This window comes from Gopherus flavomarginatus, chromosome 10 (genome assembly GCF_025201925.1).
Source record: "Gopherus flavomarginatus isolate rGopFla2 chromosome 10, rGopFla2.mat.asm, whole genome shotgun sequence".
NCBI classification, from domain to species: domain Eukaryota; kingdom Metazoa; phylum Chordata; order Testudines; family Testudinidae; genus Gopherus; species Gopherus flavomarginatus.
In genome coordinates this window covers 24,857,508-24,874,892 of record NC_066626.1, presented here as the reverse complement: position 1 = coordinate 24,874,892, position 17,385 = coordinate 24,857,508, and the positions used below count along the sequence as shown (strand labels likewise).

At 43.3% G+C, this 17,385-nt stretch overlaps 1 protein-coding gene across 3 annotated transcripts in view; it reads left to right on the top strand.

Annotated features, from left to right (window-relative positions):
* PLCL1 (phospholipase C like 1 (inactive)) overlaps positions 1 to 17,385 on the top strand; it is a 340,709-nt gene that overhangs the window by 303,063 nt on the left and 20,261 nt on the right. For 2 of the 3 annotated variants that reach the window (XM_050969473.1, XM_050969472.1), the window contains exons 4-5: positions 748 to 823; positions 6,074 to 6,183. In XM_050969473.1, coding sequence (XP_050825430.1) covers positions 748 to 823; positions 6,074 to 6,183 — 186 coding nt within the window. The remainder of the gene's footprint in view (positions 1 to 747; positions 824 to 6,073; positions 6,184 to 17,385) is intronic. The other variant, XR_007776506.1, reaches the window with a different exon arrangement.

Below are 17,385 nucleotides of genomic sequence, written 5' to 3'. Positions count from 1 at the left end.
GAGACTCAGAGCATTTTCTACATGGATGATGGATGTTGGTTTATGTATTTTCCTCTTACCAGCAGCCCAGATCCAGGAAGGTACTTAAACATGTATAACTTTAAAGGTATGAGTAGTCTCATTGAAGCCATCTACTTTTGTTTGTTTGTTTAACTTTTTAACTCTTGAGTATTATAGTTGGGCCTGAGCTGCAGAGTTTATCTGAATTCCTCCAAAGAGAAACACAAACAATGAAGTTATTTGGACTGCTCAGGTACTTAAAGTTATACATGGGCTTAAATACCTTCTTGAATCAAGGCCCTTAATGGGTCAATAAATGTTTTTGCGAGGTATTTACACTAAAGGGCCATAATTCTAATTCTTTAATTTCATTCAAATTAAAAAAAAAACCTAGTAAGTACAGAAAGGCTTCATTTTCAAATACAATCGTAGATTTAAGTTAGTGTTTGTCTGCTAGTTCTGTTCTCTATTGACACTACGTCTGTTTCCTTTATGTTGCTTAAAATTATGTCTAGCTGATGTAAAACAGCTGTTCTCTGACTTCTGCAACAAAACATTTCCTGAGCAACTGTCCTTTACCTTGACACAGAATTGGGAGATCTGATACAATTGACTGATGTAATCTTTTTAGTCTTACTTACCCAGCAGTGCTCTTTTTAAATGGTACCTTCTTAATACTTGTCTCAGAGTTAGATGTTTAACTAAAGCCTGGTAATAGCAACCTGGTTTTCATTTGTTTTCTGACAGATGATTCAAGAGAGCAGGTTTCTTATTGAAACAGCAGACACCATTCATGACAAGATTGTTCAGTGTCAGAAAGCAGGTAACCTTGTATTCTCTGTACACATTGTTGTAACTCTATACCAATTTTTAAGCAGGTGGAAACAGCATGCCATAGTTTTTTTAAGAGCAGAGTACAAAGGGGAGAAGCATCTTTGGCCTTCAATTAAATGCTCATTTTACAATTTAGTTACACCATTCCAACTTTTCTAATATGGACAAGGCCTTAGGGACCAGTTCTGCAAACACTCTCTACTGAACGTAGTCTTTGCTTTCAGCTGAAGTCTGATAAGTAGTCGTCAATAAAACTACATACTGCAGTAAACACTGCTGTCTGTGATAAGTGTTTGCATGAAGGGGTCTTTGGATTAGTAAACTGCTGGGGCCAGAGCCCTGCACACTTCTTAAATAAACAATATAATTAATGCCCTGTAATAAATTCCTTTAATTCCTCCATCTTTAGTAGAGAAAAATTTCACAGAATGGTTTAACAATAACATTCTACTGATTTGTTCACCTAATATAAGAGCAGGGTGGAAATTGTTTTTTGCGTTTTGCCCCATGCTTGAAATCCAGGCTACTCTTTCCAGACCTCGCCAGCAGAGTGACAATCATATCACTTTTCAGCACTCTTGTGGTTGGTCACCAGAACTGAGACTCAGAATTGGCTGCTCTGCTAAGATTATAGCCTATTTCAGCCATGTAAAACCATCAGTGAAACTGTTTTTTGTTTTTCAAATGCATCCCTACCAAATGTTAATTTTTATTAACATCTTTAAATCCATATACATTTCATTATTTCCATAGAGCATAAAGAAAATCCTTCCCCCATGTGAACTTTCTGAATTGTGGCTTCCATCAGATGGGCATGAGATTTGTTTATTTAAATATATATTTTAGTCAAAATCATCACTTGAGCTGGGTTGTCAAGCTGGGACAACCGTGAATGAAGGAGACTGCAAAAAATAATTTCTGACTATTTCCAGTATCATAGAAATATACATACAGTAAAATCCTCAACAGGAAAGTCACAGGTGTGAAATGATGCTCTCTGACTTACAGTAGTCTAGATCTGGAGTAACTCTATTGAAATAACCAGAAACAGAATGGAGCCCAGAGACTTAAAAATAGCCTTAAAATTAGTGGAAAATTAAGTGGAGCTTAGCAGGTTTGTTTTGGAGTAATGTACCGTAGCTGCTCACAGCTAATACGTTTGCTGGAATGATCAGCTGTGATTTATGAGTGGATTCTGCATTGACTACTCAGGATCCATCTCCCACTTTGTGCCTGTGTTTTACTCTGAATGAGGTTACCAGGAGTTACCTGTGCACATTAGAGAAAGAGTGTGGAAGTTAGTGATGAGTTTATAATTGTGAACTCTGTATGTAAAACAGGAAGGGTCAATCCCTTAGGGTAAGTCCACACTGCAATTAAAAATCCATGGCTGGCCCATGTCTGCTGATTCGGAATTGGACTAAGAGGAAGTTTCATTACAGTGTATATATTTGAACTCAAGTCCTAGAGCTTGGGCTTCAGCCTAGGCCAAAACATATACACTGCAATTAAATAACCCTGTAGCCTGAACCCCGGGAGCCCGAATCAGCTGACATGTGCCGACCATGTGAGTCTAACTGCAATATATGTCAGGCCCTTATTTCCTACTGCATTTCATGGATCTGATAGTCCACTCTTCCCAATTTCCCTTTTCACTGCTCCAGGGCAGCCTTGCAATTCTAATTCCCCCTCTTCCCCACATGTGTATGCATTACGATACAGTCTTTAATTACATGATCAATACCATTTTAAACACAGGACTCCTGCCTCATTCGGTACACAGACTGAGTGGTGCTTACTGAATGAGCAGCTGTCCAGTATTTTGTTTTCTCCTCATTCAGTGTGTGGCCACAGGCTTTATTTACTGCACACTGTTCAAACCCTGTTCTGAAGACAGAATTATTCATTTTCTTACGGCCGTTTCTGTGGCTCTTATCACTATACCATCTGAATGCTTCACAAACATGAATTTATTTTCTAAACATCCTTGTGAGGTGAGGGAATCTTATGTTTGTTTTACAGCTGAGGAACTGAGGCATAGGCTGTTTAAGGCCAAAAGTATCCACTCATTTGGTGTCCAATTTTAGAGGCCTGGTACCTGGTTTTCAGGGCCCTTAGCACTATATATATATTCAGAGCACAGCTCCCATTGATACTTCAGTTATAGCTATGAGTGCTCAGCATTTCTGCAAATCAGATGCCAGGGTCTAGAAGCACCCAGAAAATGAGAAATACAGTTAATGGGCACCTGTGAAAAGTTTGGTTTCAGTGACTTGTCCAGCATCACACAGGAGCTCTGTGACACAAGTAGGGATAGAATCCAATTCTCAGGGCATCAGTCAACTGCCTTCACCATGAGAGGATGGAAGAGTCCCATTCACTGCTACAGACTAGGGACTGAGTGGCTAGGCAGCAATTCTGCAGAAAAGGACCTAAGGGTTACAGTTGATAAGAAGCTGGATATGAGTCAACAGTGTGCCCTTGTTGCCAAGAAGGCTAAGGGCATTTTAGGCTGTATAAGTAGGGGCATTGCGAGCAGATCGAGGGACGTGATCATTCCCCTCTCTTCAGCATTGGTGAGGCCTCATCTGGAGTACTGTGTCTAGTTTTGGGCCCCACACTACAAGAAGGATGTGGAAAAATTGGAAAGAGTCCAGCGGAGGGCAACAAAAATGATTAGGGGGCTGGAGCACATGACTTACGAGGAGAGGCTCAGGAACTGGGTTGTTTAGTCTGCAGAAGAGAAGAACGAGGGGGGATTTGATAGCTGCTTTCAACTACCTGAAAGGGGGTTCCAAAGAGGATGGATCTAGACTGTTCTCAGTGGTGGCAGATGACAGAACAAGGAGTAATGGTCTCAAGTTGCAGTGGGGGAGGTTTAGGTTGGATATTAGGGAAAACTTTTTCACTAGGAGGGTGGTGAAGCACTGGAATGGGTTCCCTAGGGAGGTGGTGGAATCTCCTTCCTTAGAGGTTTTTATGGTCAGGCTTGACAGATCCCTGGCTGGGTTGATTTAGTTGGGGGTTGGTCCTGCTTTGAGCAGGGAGTTGGACTAGATGACCTCCTGAGGTCCCTTCCAACCCTGATATTCTGTGATTCTATGATCCTTTGTCTTCCTTCAATTGCCTGCTTCTTTACTACACACTTCTCAATGTCTGTAAGAAATGAAACATAAGTGCTACAAGCAAATCTCCTCCTACAAAATCCCAAATACACTCCCAGAGTAGGTCCATCCTATGCCCTGAATGAGACAGGGTCCTGTAGAAAAATAGTGCATGATCATATAATTAAAGACTATCATAATGCATACAAGAGGGCCAAATTAAGGTTCCATAGACACTTCCTAACTTCTGCGTGCTTGACTTTGCAACTGTAATGATGTTCTTTTAATAGTGGGTTCTTGTTTTGTATGTTTAATTTCTTGAAAAGCAAACTAAATAGAAGAACTACATCATTTGGCATCATGTTAGCACCTACATTGGTCATCAAATGGAACTTTTAGATCCAGTGCACAGACCTCAGATAGCTAACAGAGTAACTGATAGCAGTAATAGGTTGTAGTGCCCTATGTGGACCATCCCTAGCAGGGGATGAGACACTTTGGCAGATACATGCTGACAGTAGAGGAATGGTGAGTCTCAGAAATCATGGTTTCCACTCCAGGCTCTGGACTGGAGGGGAATATTCTCTAGTGGATACAGACTTTTCTGCCCATTCCTCCCAAATGTGACCCTTTCTGTCCTCTCCTCTCCAGCTTGTGCCCCTTCCTTTTCCCAGGGTCTGCCCGTGGCTCCCAGTCTCCTTGCCCAGCCGGGACCTGTCTCCCAAAGTGTCATCTATAACCCTTCTTGGTGCTCTGCAAAGCCTCTTCAGTCATGGGGGAAGCATTTGTCAGTCTTTTGGCAATGATGCTTCCTGTAGCTTAAGCCCATTCCAGGACTTTCTCAGGCTTTCAAAAGGTTTTTTTAATCCGGAAAATAATTAATTAGCCCCTCTTTGCACACACTGCGATGTTTTGTGTCATTCCTTGTTGGATGCTTCTTTGTTGTCAGTTCAGCAGAGTTCAAGTTAGGGAATGACACCAAAATTGGAGATGTAGGAAACATACAGGAAGACTAACCAAACAACTGCAAAATAAGCTTGATTTATTAGAGTAGTGGGGGCTGCAGGCGTTACGGGGTGATTTGGTATTAATGAAAGTAAAATTTCCTAGGAGAGGAAATTAACAACACAGGTACAAATTGAAGGGCTGTTACCAAGCAGCCACACTCACTGTATGAAGGTGGGTTTGTTTTCATTTTGTCCCTTAACCCTGGCTTACACTCTGGAAATGTCACACAGTATGAAAATCCTTGAGAGCCACTGGCCTAAATGGCCCCATTAAGAGGTTTTCAATCTCTAACTTCCATGACTAAATACACATCTGAAGGATGAAGTGTGTGCTTAGACTTTGTGAACTTTTATGGACAGCAATGGATCGGGCAAATATCTGCCACAGAAACTGGCAGTGAAATCTAACGGGATTCCAAAGACTGTGGTTCAAAGTTTCTGTTCCACAGGCTGCAGGAATCGTATCCTGTGATAGGCAATTTAGAGTTTATGAAATAATTTATCAGTGTGAAGTGCTATGTTGTTTCTCTGTGACTCCTATTAAGATTAATGAGAAGCTGTGAATCTAAATCCTGGTGCACTGTGCTAAACGGATATCTTCTATGTCTGTTGAGTTTCCTTCCAAGACATGAATCTATCTGCTGAAGACACAGACAGTGAGGGAAGGAGACACAGAGACCAGTGATTGAGTTCTGTAGTGATATTGCCAGCAGTGCAGAATAAAGGCAGAGTCATTGGAGAAATATGGATTCATAACCTTGCTTCACACTGTCTACCAATGATTGTGACAGCACACAGCAAAATAAAGGAACAAATATGGAGCCCTAAAGGTGGCAGGTGACTATTAGAAGTAGAGGATTAAACAATCAACAGGACTATATTGTTTTAGATAGGTGGTAAAACTTCTTCTGTCAACTGGGCTTTAAAAAATTATTTTTGCACCCAGTCCCCTGCAGTTGAACGATGAGCACCAGGTTCTTGAGAGGCAGAGATGGGAGGAAATAAAATGAAAATTCAGGAAGTAACAGGTGTGGGTGGTCTGGGGATCAGCAGTGAATGGTTTGAATAAAAATTAAATCACAGTGTTACTGAATCATATACTAAAACTTGTACCAATCCATGTTTTAGGCATGGAATTCCACGAAGAGCTTCATAATCTTGGGGCAAAGGAAGGTTTGAAGGGAAGAAAACTAAGCAAAGCCATTGAAAGTTTTGCATGGAATATCACTGTGCTGAAGGTAAGAAGTAAAGATTGGATTGAAAGGGGCATTACTGACTTGTACCTTCAATTAGCTGGAAAGGGCTACCATTTTAATAGTAGGAGCATGCTAAAGGATGCTAAATCAGAATGAGAATAAGGATTTAATTATATTAAGCGATTAAGGGTCCAATCCTTAACTGTGTGTTATGGGCAAATTCCTTGCTCAAACAATACTTTTACTAATAACAGCAGAACTCTTACATGAGAATTGTGCAGGATTGGTTAACATCTGTGGATACAGTAGTAACAATGGGTTCTTTTTTTCCGCTATACCCATATTAACTGGTTAAAAAGAATGTTGGGAACATGTTTGGATGAAACATTTTGGGTTTCTGTGCATATGCAGTAGCTGTTTTTCAAAGTAAACTAGCAGGGGCACACGGTTTATTTTAAAGGGTACCAAAATCATTTAACCTGGGCTAGGGATTAATGGCCATGTTTCATTCTTTTTCTTAACATCAAAGCTGCTTTTTCATTTCTGAAAGTGCAAACCATTTTGGTAATGTGCTTAAAAGAACAGTGTAAACTGATCTCTAGCTTAGTATCCAGTGAGTGGGAGACACCTTTTTCATTCTGAGGTAGGACAGGTTCAGCAATGAAATCATGTCCTGGAAGACTTGGCTATCTTCTGCTCTGCACCAGATGTTAAATTTCAGGCAGTCAATTGTCATTTTGATTTTTTTTTTTCTGCTGAGCACTGGAAATCAGTGACCCTGCAAATAACAAACCTATTCATTTGTTACTGCTTGTATCTTTTGTTCGGTACTGACTCATTTCTTCATGCTTCCATGCAAGCATCATTTAAGGGTCTATTTAGAAAGAGACCAGAAACCCTTCCCCGCCCAAATCAGCAGCCTCATCCATCTGTCTGTTCTTAATGGTGTTCCATAAAAAGATGTTTGATTAGATATGAATATAATCATTTAAGAACTAAAAAATACTGTACAGTAACTAACAAAAAACAGTTTGTTTAAACTGGATGAGCTGATCTAGAGAATGTACGTTAAAACATCAGTGTAAAGATCAGTCTTAGGATCTGTCTGTTGTTAGGAGCAATGATATACTCAGCAATAGTCTGCTCTGTCTGGAGGTTTTCATGGATTACCCATAGGCAGTAGCTGGTACTGTTGTATTATTGTGTGTGTCAGACAATTAATAGCTTTTCCCTAGTGAGTTTGACTAGTGAGGTAAAGGCATATTGAATTAATGTATTTATTCATAAACACTTATTGAAATAGGTAAGTTTTGAAAGCAAAGAGGCAAGAGGGAATGCATTAAGAAAATCACCTTTAGCAAAATCAGTAAATAGTTAGAGTTTAAGATTAAAGTGTATTTTTATAAAAATTACCAGCGTGGGCATTCTTCTGGTTTAAAAATGCCAGGGGTACTTCTGGGAGGTGTTTAATAAGAATGAACCAAAATAATCCAACATTTTCTTTCTTTCTTTTATATAAATTTAATTACATATGAATAATACCCTGTAGGAGGACAAACTATTTGCCATAACATAAAAGTGTTTGTAGAAATAGGTTATACAACTCAGTGGCAGCCTAGTAAGTAGAGAGACAGCCTTATTTGCAACTTGTGTTGACATACCCACAGAGGCTGCATCTTATCTGGTTTCATGTCATGCAAAATAATGTCAGACACATTATGTCAGAAATATTTAGATGGTGAATGTGCACAAAATAAATAAGCAACAGATGTTCTTGCAACTGAAGCACAGGAATGGTTGTCAGGTATTGGCTCACTATACTTCCTGTGTGAGTTGAGGCAAAACACTTAGCTTCTCTGTGCCTGTATTTCCCTTTCTGTACTTATTTGAGTTCCAACAAAATAAACAGGTAACAGAGAATTCTGTGTTCAGAATTTCATTGAGCGTTCCAATGGCTACACAGATTAAACCACACTCACCAGACCCGCTTGGTGGAATGGTTAATTTTCTCATAGTGGGAGTGGCGCCACCACTTTAGTTAAGATTGCTTAGCAGTTTCCATTCTAACCCCCTTTTTTCAGGCGCTCATAACTTTTCTTCGGTGTTTTCTGATGTTCAAGCCCTTCCCTAATGTCCAACCCTAATGTTCTCTGAATGGAGATTTTCATATTGCATTGTGCTGCCTTCCCTAAAGTGCTGATGCTTCTCTCTCTCTTCTCAGACTTCCTCCATTGCTGCTGCAGTTCTCCCACAGTGCTAGACATTCCCTCCTCTGATTGTCCCACCCAGCCATTGCTGCACCTCTTCCCTTCCCAGGCTCCTTTGCTCCCTCTGCTCCTTCAGTCTGGTTCGCACCAGTTGGTCTGTCTCCTTTTTACTGCTTCCTCTTCCTTCATAGGGTTGCTGTCTCCTCAGGGGCCTCTTTTTCACTTTGAAGTAGCCCCCTCTCCTTTTGCTCCCATTGCATCCTCTGATGTAGTGCCCCAGTAGCTCTCCAGTGGATGCTGTGGGTGCACCTCAGAATTAATAGTCAAGTTGTCACGTCTGTGAATTTTGAGACTGGTTTAAAAAATAAGGCCTGTAGTGTGTGTTCTAGATGAAGTTTGATTACTTTTCTGCTCTACAGAGAACACCAGGACCTGTGGCCCTGTGCTCCTCACTCAGACAAAAATAGCACAGATTTTAGTGAGGTTTTTACCCAAGAGCTGCAGGATCATGCCCACTATCCACAGGGAATGTTAAGTCATCCAAGCAAAGCTCGAAGTTGTTTGTGCTGGTCCAGATTAATTTCTAGTGTAACTCTGAAGTTAACAATTATACCTGGGATACATTTGTCTCCCTCTACTATCATACTTTATTAGAGTATCTGTTCCTCTGTTGATGAATGTCATATGAAGCCTATTAACAGCAATATCAAATACTTGCCTGCTTATTGGTGATTAAATAGCCCAGTATTTTGTATACCCAAATACTGACTTATTTTGTAAATGAAGCATTCTGAATATGAAGATAGTGGCATTTACCCTTTTTATCCAGAAGAGAAATCAAATTATTTTAAACCAAGCTGTGCACTAGACTGTTTTCAATTTTCATAAACTCATGCTGCCACCCACCTTAATATGTTACTGCTGTTGCCAAAAGATTATGCTGTCCTAGTCAGGTTTCCAAATATTAATTTGTGTGTCTCTTCCCTATGGTCCTGATTTAAATATTTGTCAAAGCAGGGACTGGTATGTTGGGTGGTTAGATTTTCAGGGACCATTTCATCAGCTGCCCATCAGTGAATCTGCTACTTAGCCTGTATTTAAACGATTAGACATATTAAAGAGAGAGATTGTTGAAGACAGAAGGCATAGAACCATTAACTTGCAAATGCGATTCATTCTCAGTGAGAGCAGAATCCATGATGTCATCTCGACAGATGCACACATGCGTGCATCATATCTGCGGCTTTCCCATTGTGTCTCAGAAATCTGCTCAGTCTGTACCTGGTTCACATTTTTGTGATGTGAGCATTGGAGAAGAGGGGAAGCTTTTATGATGCGGAATAATTAATGTCAGTTTCTGGGGAAAGTATTTTTCATGTGTATAAATAATGCTCAAATGGCCAGAGAATGTTGCCAAGAATTACCTTTCTCTTAATCAGGGCTGGCTCCAGGCACCAGCTTATCAGGCAGGTGCTTGGGACGGCAACTCCAGAGGGGGGCAGCACTTTAAGGTATTCGGTGGCAATTCGGCAGAGGGTCCCTCACTCCCAATTGGCGCGAAGGACCTCCCGCTGAATTGCCGCAGATCACGGCTTTTTTTTTTTTTTTGGCTGCTTGCAGCGGCAAAACTCCTGGAGCCGGCCCTGCTCTTAATTATACTCTAGTCATTTGTGACAGTGGAGTCCTGAGTAATCTGCCTTCTGTTGCTTGCAAGGACAGCAGTGTCCAGCTTTCTGCCTTCGGTGGCGGAAGCCAGTTGTGCAGTTCCAGGCTACTTGCAGAGATAAAAGCTAGGTTTTTGCAATGAATATGGAACCAGAGACAGCCATGTACTTCCTTTTCCTTCATTCAAACTAAACTAAATCTAGCATCTTTCTGAGGTATAACTTTTCTTTCAGAAAAAAGAGGCATATCTGACAATGATTACTGAATAATTCAGAAGCAGCTGGATCCTAATGAACAGCTGTATCACACAGCCTGGGAGTCTCCACTGATCCCCGTGAAGCAATAGGGGCCATTCATATCCTTATTCCGAGTCCAATAATATGCAGAGTGGATGTTTTTAATGGACATTTTGCATTATAGTAAAACCATCTTAATCTGAATTAAGATTTATTTTACAACAATTGTCTAGGATTTATCAGAGAGGCAAAAATAGAAGTATGTTGGGCGTTATTCTAACATGATTTTCTTTTTGCATTTATTTCCATCTAATGTCTTATTCCCACTGATAGGAAGGGAGCCTGGCTATGCTGCTTGGCATGCTACTGAGAGGACAATGGAAAGAGGGAGAGCAAACTGCCAGGATATTTGGTATATTGAAGCAAGATTGCAAGAATAACTTCTACCATAGGTTACCCCTTGTAACTCCATTGTTGCCAAGGACTTTAGGTGACATCTTACTGTATCTAGATCTTAAGTAAGAACTCCAGCCATTTGATGAGCAACACTAAAGTGTTTTTTTTCCATAATACCAGTATATCTTTACCCTCTAACTCATTTATCCTTTTCTCCATCCTCAAAGTACTTGTAATTTTTTTTTTTATTTATTTGTGCACCCTCTGTCCCGCCCTTTGCTGTCATCCTCTTTTGCTTGCCTTAAACATGTCCTTCCTGTGGAGATTTGCAGAGCTGCTATCTGGAGTTCCGTTCACGCTTTTATTAAGCATTATGCTTTGGATTTAGCTCTAGGACAGATGTTGAATTTGGTGGAGCTGTGCTGCAGTGTCTCTTCAGTTAGGATTCTATCCCCGCCTGCACATTATTTTCAGCACTGCTTATCAATCTGTCCTGTAAGTGGGAATATGCAGAGCCACTTGAAGAGATGGAAGTTACTTAGTTGTAACTGGAGTTCTTCGAGATGGCAGGCGCTCAGGGGTTGGGCTCCTGGAGCTGGTGTTGGGGCCTCCAGGGTTTAGGTCCCTGGAGCAATGGTTTGGGCGCTCAGGGGTTGGGCCCCTGGAGCTGGTGTTCGGGCCCCCAGGGGTTAGGCCCCTGGAGCAATGGTTCAGGCGCTCAGGGGTTGGGCCCCTGGAGCTGGGGTTGGGTCCCCCAGGGATTAGGCCCCTAGAGCTATGGTTCGGGCGCTCAGGGGTTGGGCCCTTGGAGCTGGTGTTGGGGCCCCCAGGGGTTGGGCCCCTGGAGCTGGTGTTGGGGCCCCCAGGGGTTGGGCCCCTGGAGCTGGGGTTGGGGCCCCCGGGGGTTAGGCCCCTGGAGCAATGGTTCAGGCGCTCAGGGGTTGGGCTCCTGGAGCTGGTATTGGGGCCCCCAGGGGTTAGGCCCCTGGAGCTATGGTTCGGGCGCTCAGGGGTTGCGCCCCTGGAGCTGGTGTTGGGGCCCCCAGGGGTTAGGCCCCTGGAGCTATGGTTCGGGCGCTCAGGGGTTGGGCCCCTGGAGCTGGTGTTGGGGCCCCCAGGGGTTAGGCCCCTGGAGCTATGGTTCGGGCGCTGGCTGGTGACTCTTGCCCACATGCTCAGGGTTTAGCTGATCGCCATATTTGGGGTCAGGAAGGAATTTTCCTCCAGGGCGGATTGGCAGGTGCCCTGGAGGTTTTTCGCCTTCCCCTGCAGCATGGGGCACGGGTCGTTTGCTGGTGGTTTCTCTGCAGCTTGAGGTCTTCAAACCATTTTTGAGGATTTCAGTAACTCGGTCCTGGGATAGGGGTTGTTATAAAATTGGATGGGTGGGGTTCTGTGGCCTGCCTTGTGCAGGAGGTCAGACTAGATGATCAGATTGGTCCCTTCTGACCTATGAGTCTATGAGTCTATGGCTCTGCATATTTACACTCTTCATCCATCTTCCCCTCTTTGTCAGAGTCCTAGTCGCTTATTGTTCTCTGGCATTGTGGTGGAAGGAAGTGAAGTATTAGAGGATGTTCCATCCCTTATATAGTCTGGCTGTCAGGAGTTTGGAGACACTGAAGGAGGGGCTGGGGGCAATGGACATTGCTGGGACAAGGTTCTACCCCTACCGTAAAGCACCACAAGGTGGCACCGTACCAGTAAGTGTGTGAATATGCACAACCATCTTAAAGAACTCTAGTTACAAGTACCCAGCCTTCATTTACACACACGCACAGGGATTTTAATGAGTGTATGTAGTAAATCTACAATAACAAATGTTACTAGATTAATGGAGTCCTATTGTATTCTCTGAAGCACACTGCTTTCTGTTGATTAGCTTTGTGAAGGCCTCCGCAAGCTCTCCCTTTCTGTTGTTGACAGCATTAAGCTTTGCACATCTCCTATTTTTAGCTTAGTACAAGAACGCTCCTGCAGGATTCTGTGTACTTAAAAGACACTTTTCTCCATGGATTTGGAGTCAATGTAGCTAGGTATAGAAAGTTCTCAAGTTACTTTAACAATATATTTCAGGATAAGGTGATTATAGTCCCAGTCTCTCTAAGGTACTAGTTAATCAACAGAAATATCCTGTATCTCCTGGCTGCCAGCCATTCTACAGGAAAGTTGCTCCAAGAAGGATGTAGTTAGAGTTCTCAAACAAGCAGGATAGTGTCAATCTAGGTATCCTTTTAATGTGAGATCTTAAAGCCAAGTGGTGTTTTATACAACGTCTCCATTTTTTTAGCCATGGACATTTTCAAGACATGAATTAGATTTGGAGTAAATTAAATTTTCAAATGTATTTAAAATATGTATGAAGAACTTCATCTGATTTTATATCTGCATGTACAGAGTGTTGAAAAGAGGAACAATTTATGTTTGCTCGGCAGGCAGCAGCTGCACACATTCAAATCTGTTGCAACATAATGATATTTTAATATTCCAAAAAGATATCTTAGGTCATATACTAATGTGGCTGAGGCCTGAGGTCACAAAAATAAGGCATAGTTTGAGAAAAAGGGGAGACTTCATCCCTCATTAATCAGTCATTCACATATTTGTCTGAAACTGGAGCACATTTCAGTGATTAGCTGGAAGTGATTTTGCATACACAGGAGTTCAGATAGAAAATGCAGCTCTCAAACAATGGGCCAAATTCAGCCCTCAAGTAACTGGGTGCATTTCCACTGACATTCAGTGGAATAATAGTGGTTATTATAAACATTATTCACTTACATGGATCTGACACATGCTCAGAAGGATTTTAGACCATTAAAACAGATAATGGATTTTATTTATTCATGCAAAATGTCATTGGTTCTCAGCTGGGGGTCCGCAGCCTATTGGGGATCTGTGAACAGATTTCAGGGGATCCACCAAGTAAGGCCAATGTTAAACTGGCTGGGGCCCAGGGCAGAAAGCTGAAGCCTGACCCTGAACCTGCAGTGGGGCTGAAGTCAGAGCCTGAGCCCCACCATGCAGGGCTGAAGCCTGAGCTCTGAAGGCAGCGCAGTCACGGAGCTTTCTGCAGCCAGGGAAAGTACCCAGCGGTGGGTCTGATCTACCCTAGAGAGTAGCCATGCAATGAAAGAGGAAGTCCTGTCCTTCCCCAGCTCTTCTGGGACTAGCAGCTGGAGCCCAGTACACAGTCGGAGCTAGATTTCATGGGGGAGATCTGATTTCATGGTCCATGAAACTTTTTTCACGGCTATGACTTTGGTATGGCTCTAACCATAAGTATCACTTCAGGCACCAAATCACCTTGAGTTTGGGGCATGGTGGAGGGAGGGTGCATAACTCAACCTGTCTGGACCCAAATGCAGGACAAGAAGACCCCAAATGAGTGAGCGACAGAAATATATGCAGAAAATTTAAATACTGTGGGACTCTGTAACAGGGCAACCACCTCCTGGGCTCCCCCTGCTGGCCAGGGGATGCTCTGCAGCACCCTGCCTGAGTTTTCCACTGATTTAACCCAAGGACTTAATGCACATTCTCCTCTCTCAATAACACCCTGTCCTAAGGCTGATTTGTTATTAAAACCTGGTCCAAATGCTTCCTAACAAAAGTCCCCAAATAAATCCATTTATAACCCCCAGTGCAGATAGTCATTAAGATTTCCTGACAGCTTGTCCCTCAGTGCCCCACACACTCCACACAGGCACCTTCGGCCATTCCTGGACTCTGTCAGTGCTCTTCTGTCCCTCAGGCCCTGGACAGCTATCCCAGGCCTTCCAGCTGGAGTGCAACTTTGCTCTTCCCCATTAGATCCCTCCACCCCCAGCTTCTCTGCTGGGAGCATCCTTGCCAGGGGAGCAGCCCTCACTGCCCCCAGCCCTCTCATGGTTCCTCTGGGTCCAACTCTCGCCCTGGAGATGTCAGTTGGTAAGTTTCTCAGTTGCTCTCCTGCTTTCAGCCCTCTCCTAGGAACTACATACAGTCTCCAGCAGCTCTCATCTTCCACTTCTTTTTACATCCCAGGCAACCCTGGCTCACTGATTCTTTCTTCCCTTAGGGCCCCAGTGTCCTCTTTTAAGGTGCCCTAAATTGCCCAAATGGGAGTGCACTGATAAGGACAGGTGCTCTGGCCTTTTAAAGCGCCAGCTTCACCCTGTGACAGATTCCTTCCTTTAGTGTAAATGACAATTTTTTTAGCCTCAGTTCCGTGATTCTGGTTTTTTATGTAAATAATTTTCAACAGCCTAAGTGAAGGGCCACCAAATGTGTGTGGAATGTTGGTATTTGTGGGACTAAAAAGGCAGACGTTTGAGAACTAGGGGCCAATAAGCAGAGGGTGACATATAGTGAAATGCCATTCAGTGAAGTGAAAAACCTTCTCTAAGTCTGGCTTTCTTTGACTGAGCTAAGCCAGAGCTGTTTAGAAGCAGGACCGGCGCTAGGGGTTTTAGCGCTCTAGGCGCACGGCAATTTCGCTGCCCCGCGCACTGGTCCCGTGGCTCCAGTGGAGCTGCCGCAGTCGTGGCTGCGGGTGGTCGGCTGCTCCCACTGCTCTGGTGGAGCTGCTGCAGTCGTGCCTGCGGGAGGTCCACCGGAGCCGCGCGAGCAGCTGACCGTCCGCCCGCAGCCACGACTGTGGCAGCTCCACCGGAGCCACCTGCCATCCCCTCCGGCAAAACGCTGCCCACCAATAATCCTGGCGCCCGAGGCGATTGCCTAGACCGCCTAAATGCAAACGCCGGCCCTGTTTAGAAGTCTAATGATGTGCCTTTCTTTTTGAGTGCTAAGCCACATTTCAAAAGACTATAGATCTGATATTACAATATATATTGGCCAGGTATGTAGTAATGTAGCATATATGATAACAGTCATGAATAGATTGAGAAATGGGGAACAGATATACTGCTATGGTATTTTCTGTTTCACAAGTACCTGGTAAAATTAACTAGACTGCTACATTCAGTATAAAACTACTTTGCAAAAAGCCTCTTCACATGAGACCATCTTTAGAATTGAGGTGTTGAGCAGATTATTGTGGTGTTGATCTGTTGTAAGTAGAGACCAATTTTAGTATCAGATCACAAATGAGCTGTCGAGATTTTTAAACAGCACTAGCCTGCTTCAACAGATGTCTAATTGTATAGCTTTAAAAACCAGGAAAACACATAGGGGTTAACAAATCGTTGGCAAAACTATTCTATCCATTTTAAAAGTTAACATCAAAATATGCATTAAATGCTAGTGGTCATTATGGGACAGCCGCTCCTTTTTTGGCCATTTGCTACACGAAGTGATGTAAGATTCAGTGGGCAGAACTGTGAGTTTGTAGAGAACCACTGTCTCAGCATGATGGTGCAGGATTGTCTGGGACGCTCTGGTTTTGGATGAAAAGAATAACTGAACTGCTGAGAACCCATGACCAGTAAAACCCCAATGGAATGCTTTACAAGAGTAGCTCAGGTGCCCTGGCTAAATTCCTACTGGTTAATTACAGTTTGCCTATCTAAAAATCCCCCCAAGTTTTGTAACCCCAGCCCTGGGCGTGGCTGCAGTCTTCTCCCTTTTCTTCTCAGGGTTATGAGTTCTGCATTCACCTGTCATGGCTCCTGGTGCCTCCACCCAAGGAAAACTGTCCTACTGCAGATAGAAATAAAATATCTGTCACAATTCCTAGGGTAATGAAACAGTAACTGGGGCTTTATTAGGTATGAGGAACTCAGGAGAGGGGACAATGGAAAAGTGGATTAGGATAATAAAAGACCAAAACAACAATACATAAACTCTACCCCTTGGAAATGTACAGCCAGTATAATCGACCTTGTGCTCCCCGCCAGCACTTGCCTCGGCAAATAATGAGTTTAGGATCAGTCTTTGATGGGCGGTGCAGCGCTGAAGACATTGGCTGGTTTAAAACAAAATAAACAAATGGGTATTCTTACAAAATAGTCACGCCAGGGAGAGATTCTCCAAACCTTTTCGTATCCTGGTTGAAGCTAATAAGATCTCCCTGCTGACATGAGTCAGCAACAGCTACTCTGTAATTTTTTGCCGGATTCCCATAGCAGAGCTCAGGGTACTGGAACCCTGTAACATACCTTCTCTTCTCCTTTCCTCAAAGAGACACCCAAAGTGTGCCCTCCTGTTTCCCTCTTCTGTGTATTATATTCACCACCCACAATCCATCATTCCGTGTTGCTCCCCTGATTTTCTTGCTGCTTCTCCATGACATTTCCTCTATATGCCCAATAGACAATCTCTCAGTTCAAAGTTGTAGCTCAGAGAGAGAGAGAGGCTTTGTGGTTAAGGCAGCAGGCTAGGACTCAGGGGTGGTCTTGCTGCTGGCTCTGTTCCAGGTAGTCCTACATTTGTTGCACAGTCTTTTCCAGGGTGACAATGGGTGCTGATGAACCCAGCTCATTCTCCAGTGCTGTGTTGACTCTGCAGCAATAACATGTCTATGGGCTTGTCTATATTACCCGATCAATCCAGTGGGGGTCGATTTATTGCATCTAGTCTAGACATGATAAATTGACCACTGAGCGCTCTCCTGTCGACTTCTGTACACCACCGGAGCGAGAAGTGTAGGCGGAGTCAATGGGGAGTGTCAGCCGTCGACTTATCGCAGTGAAGACACCATGGTAAGTAGATCTAAGTATGTCAACTTCATCTACGTTATTCACGTAGCTGAAGTTGCATAACTTAGATAGATCTGCCCCCCACCCCCCAGTGTAGACCAG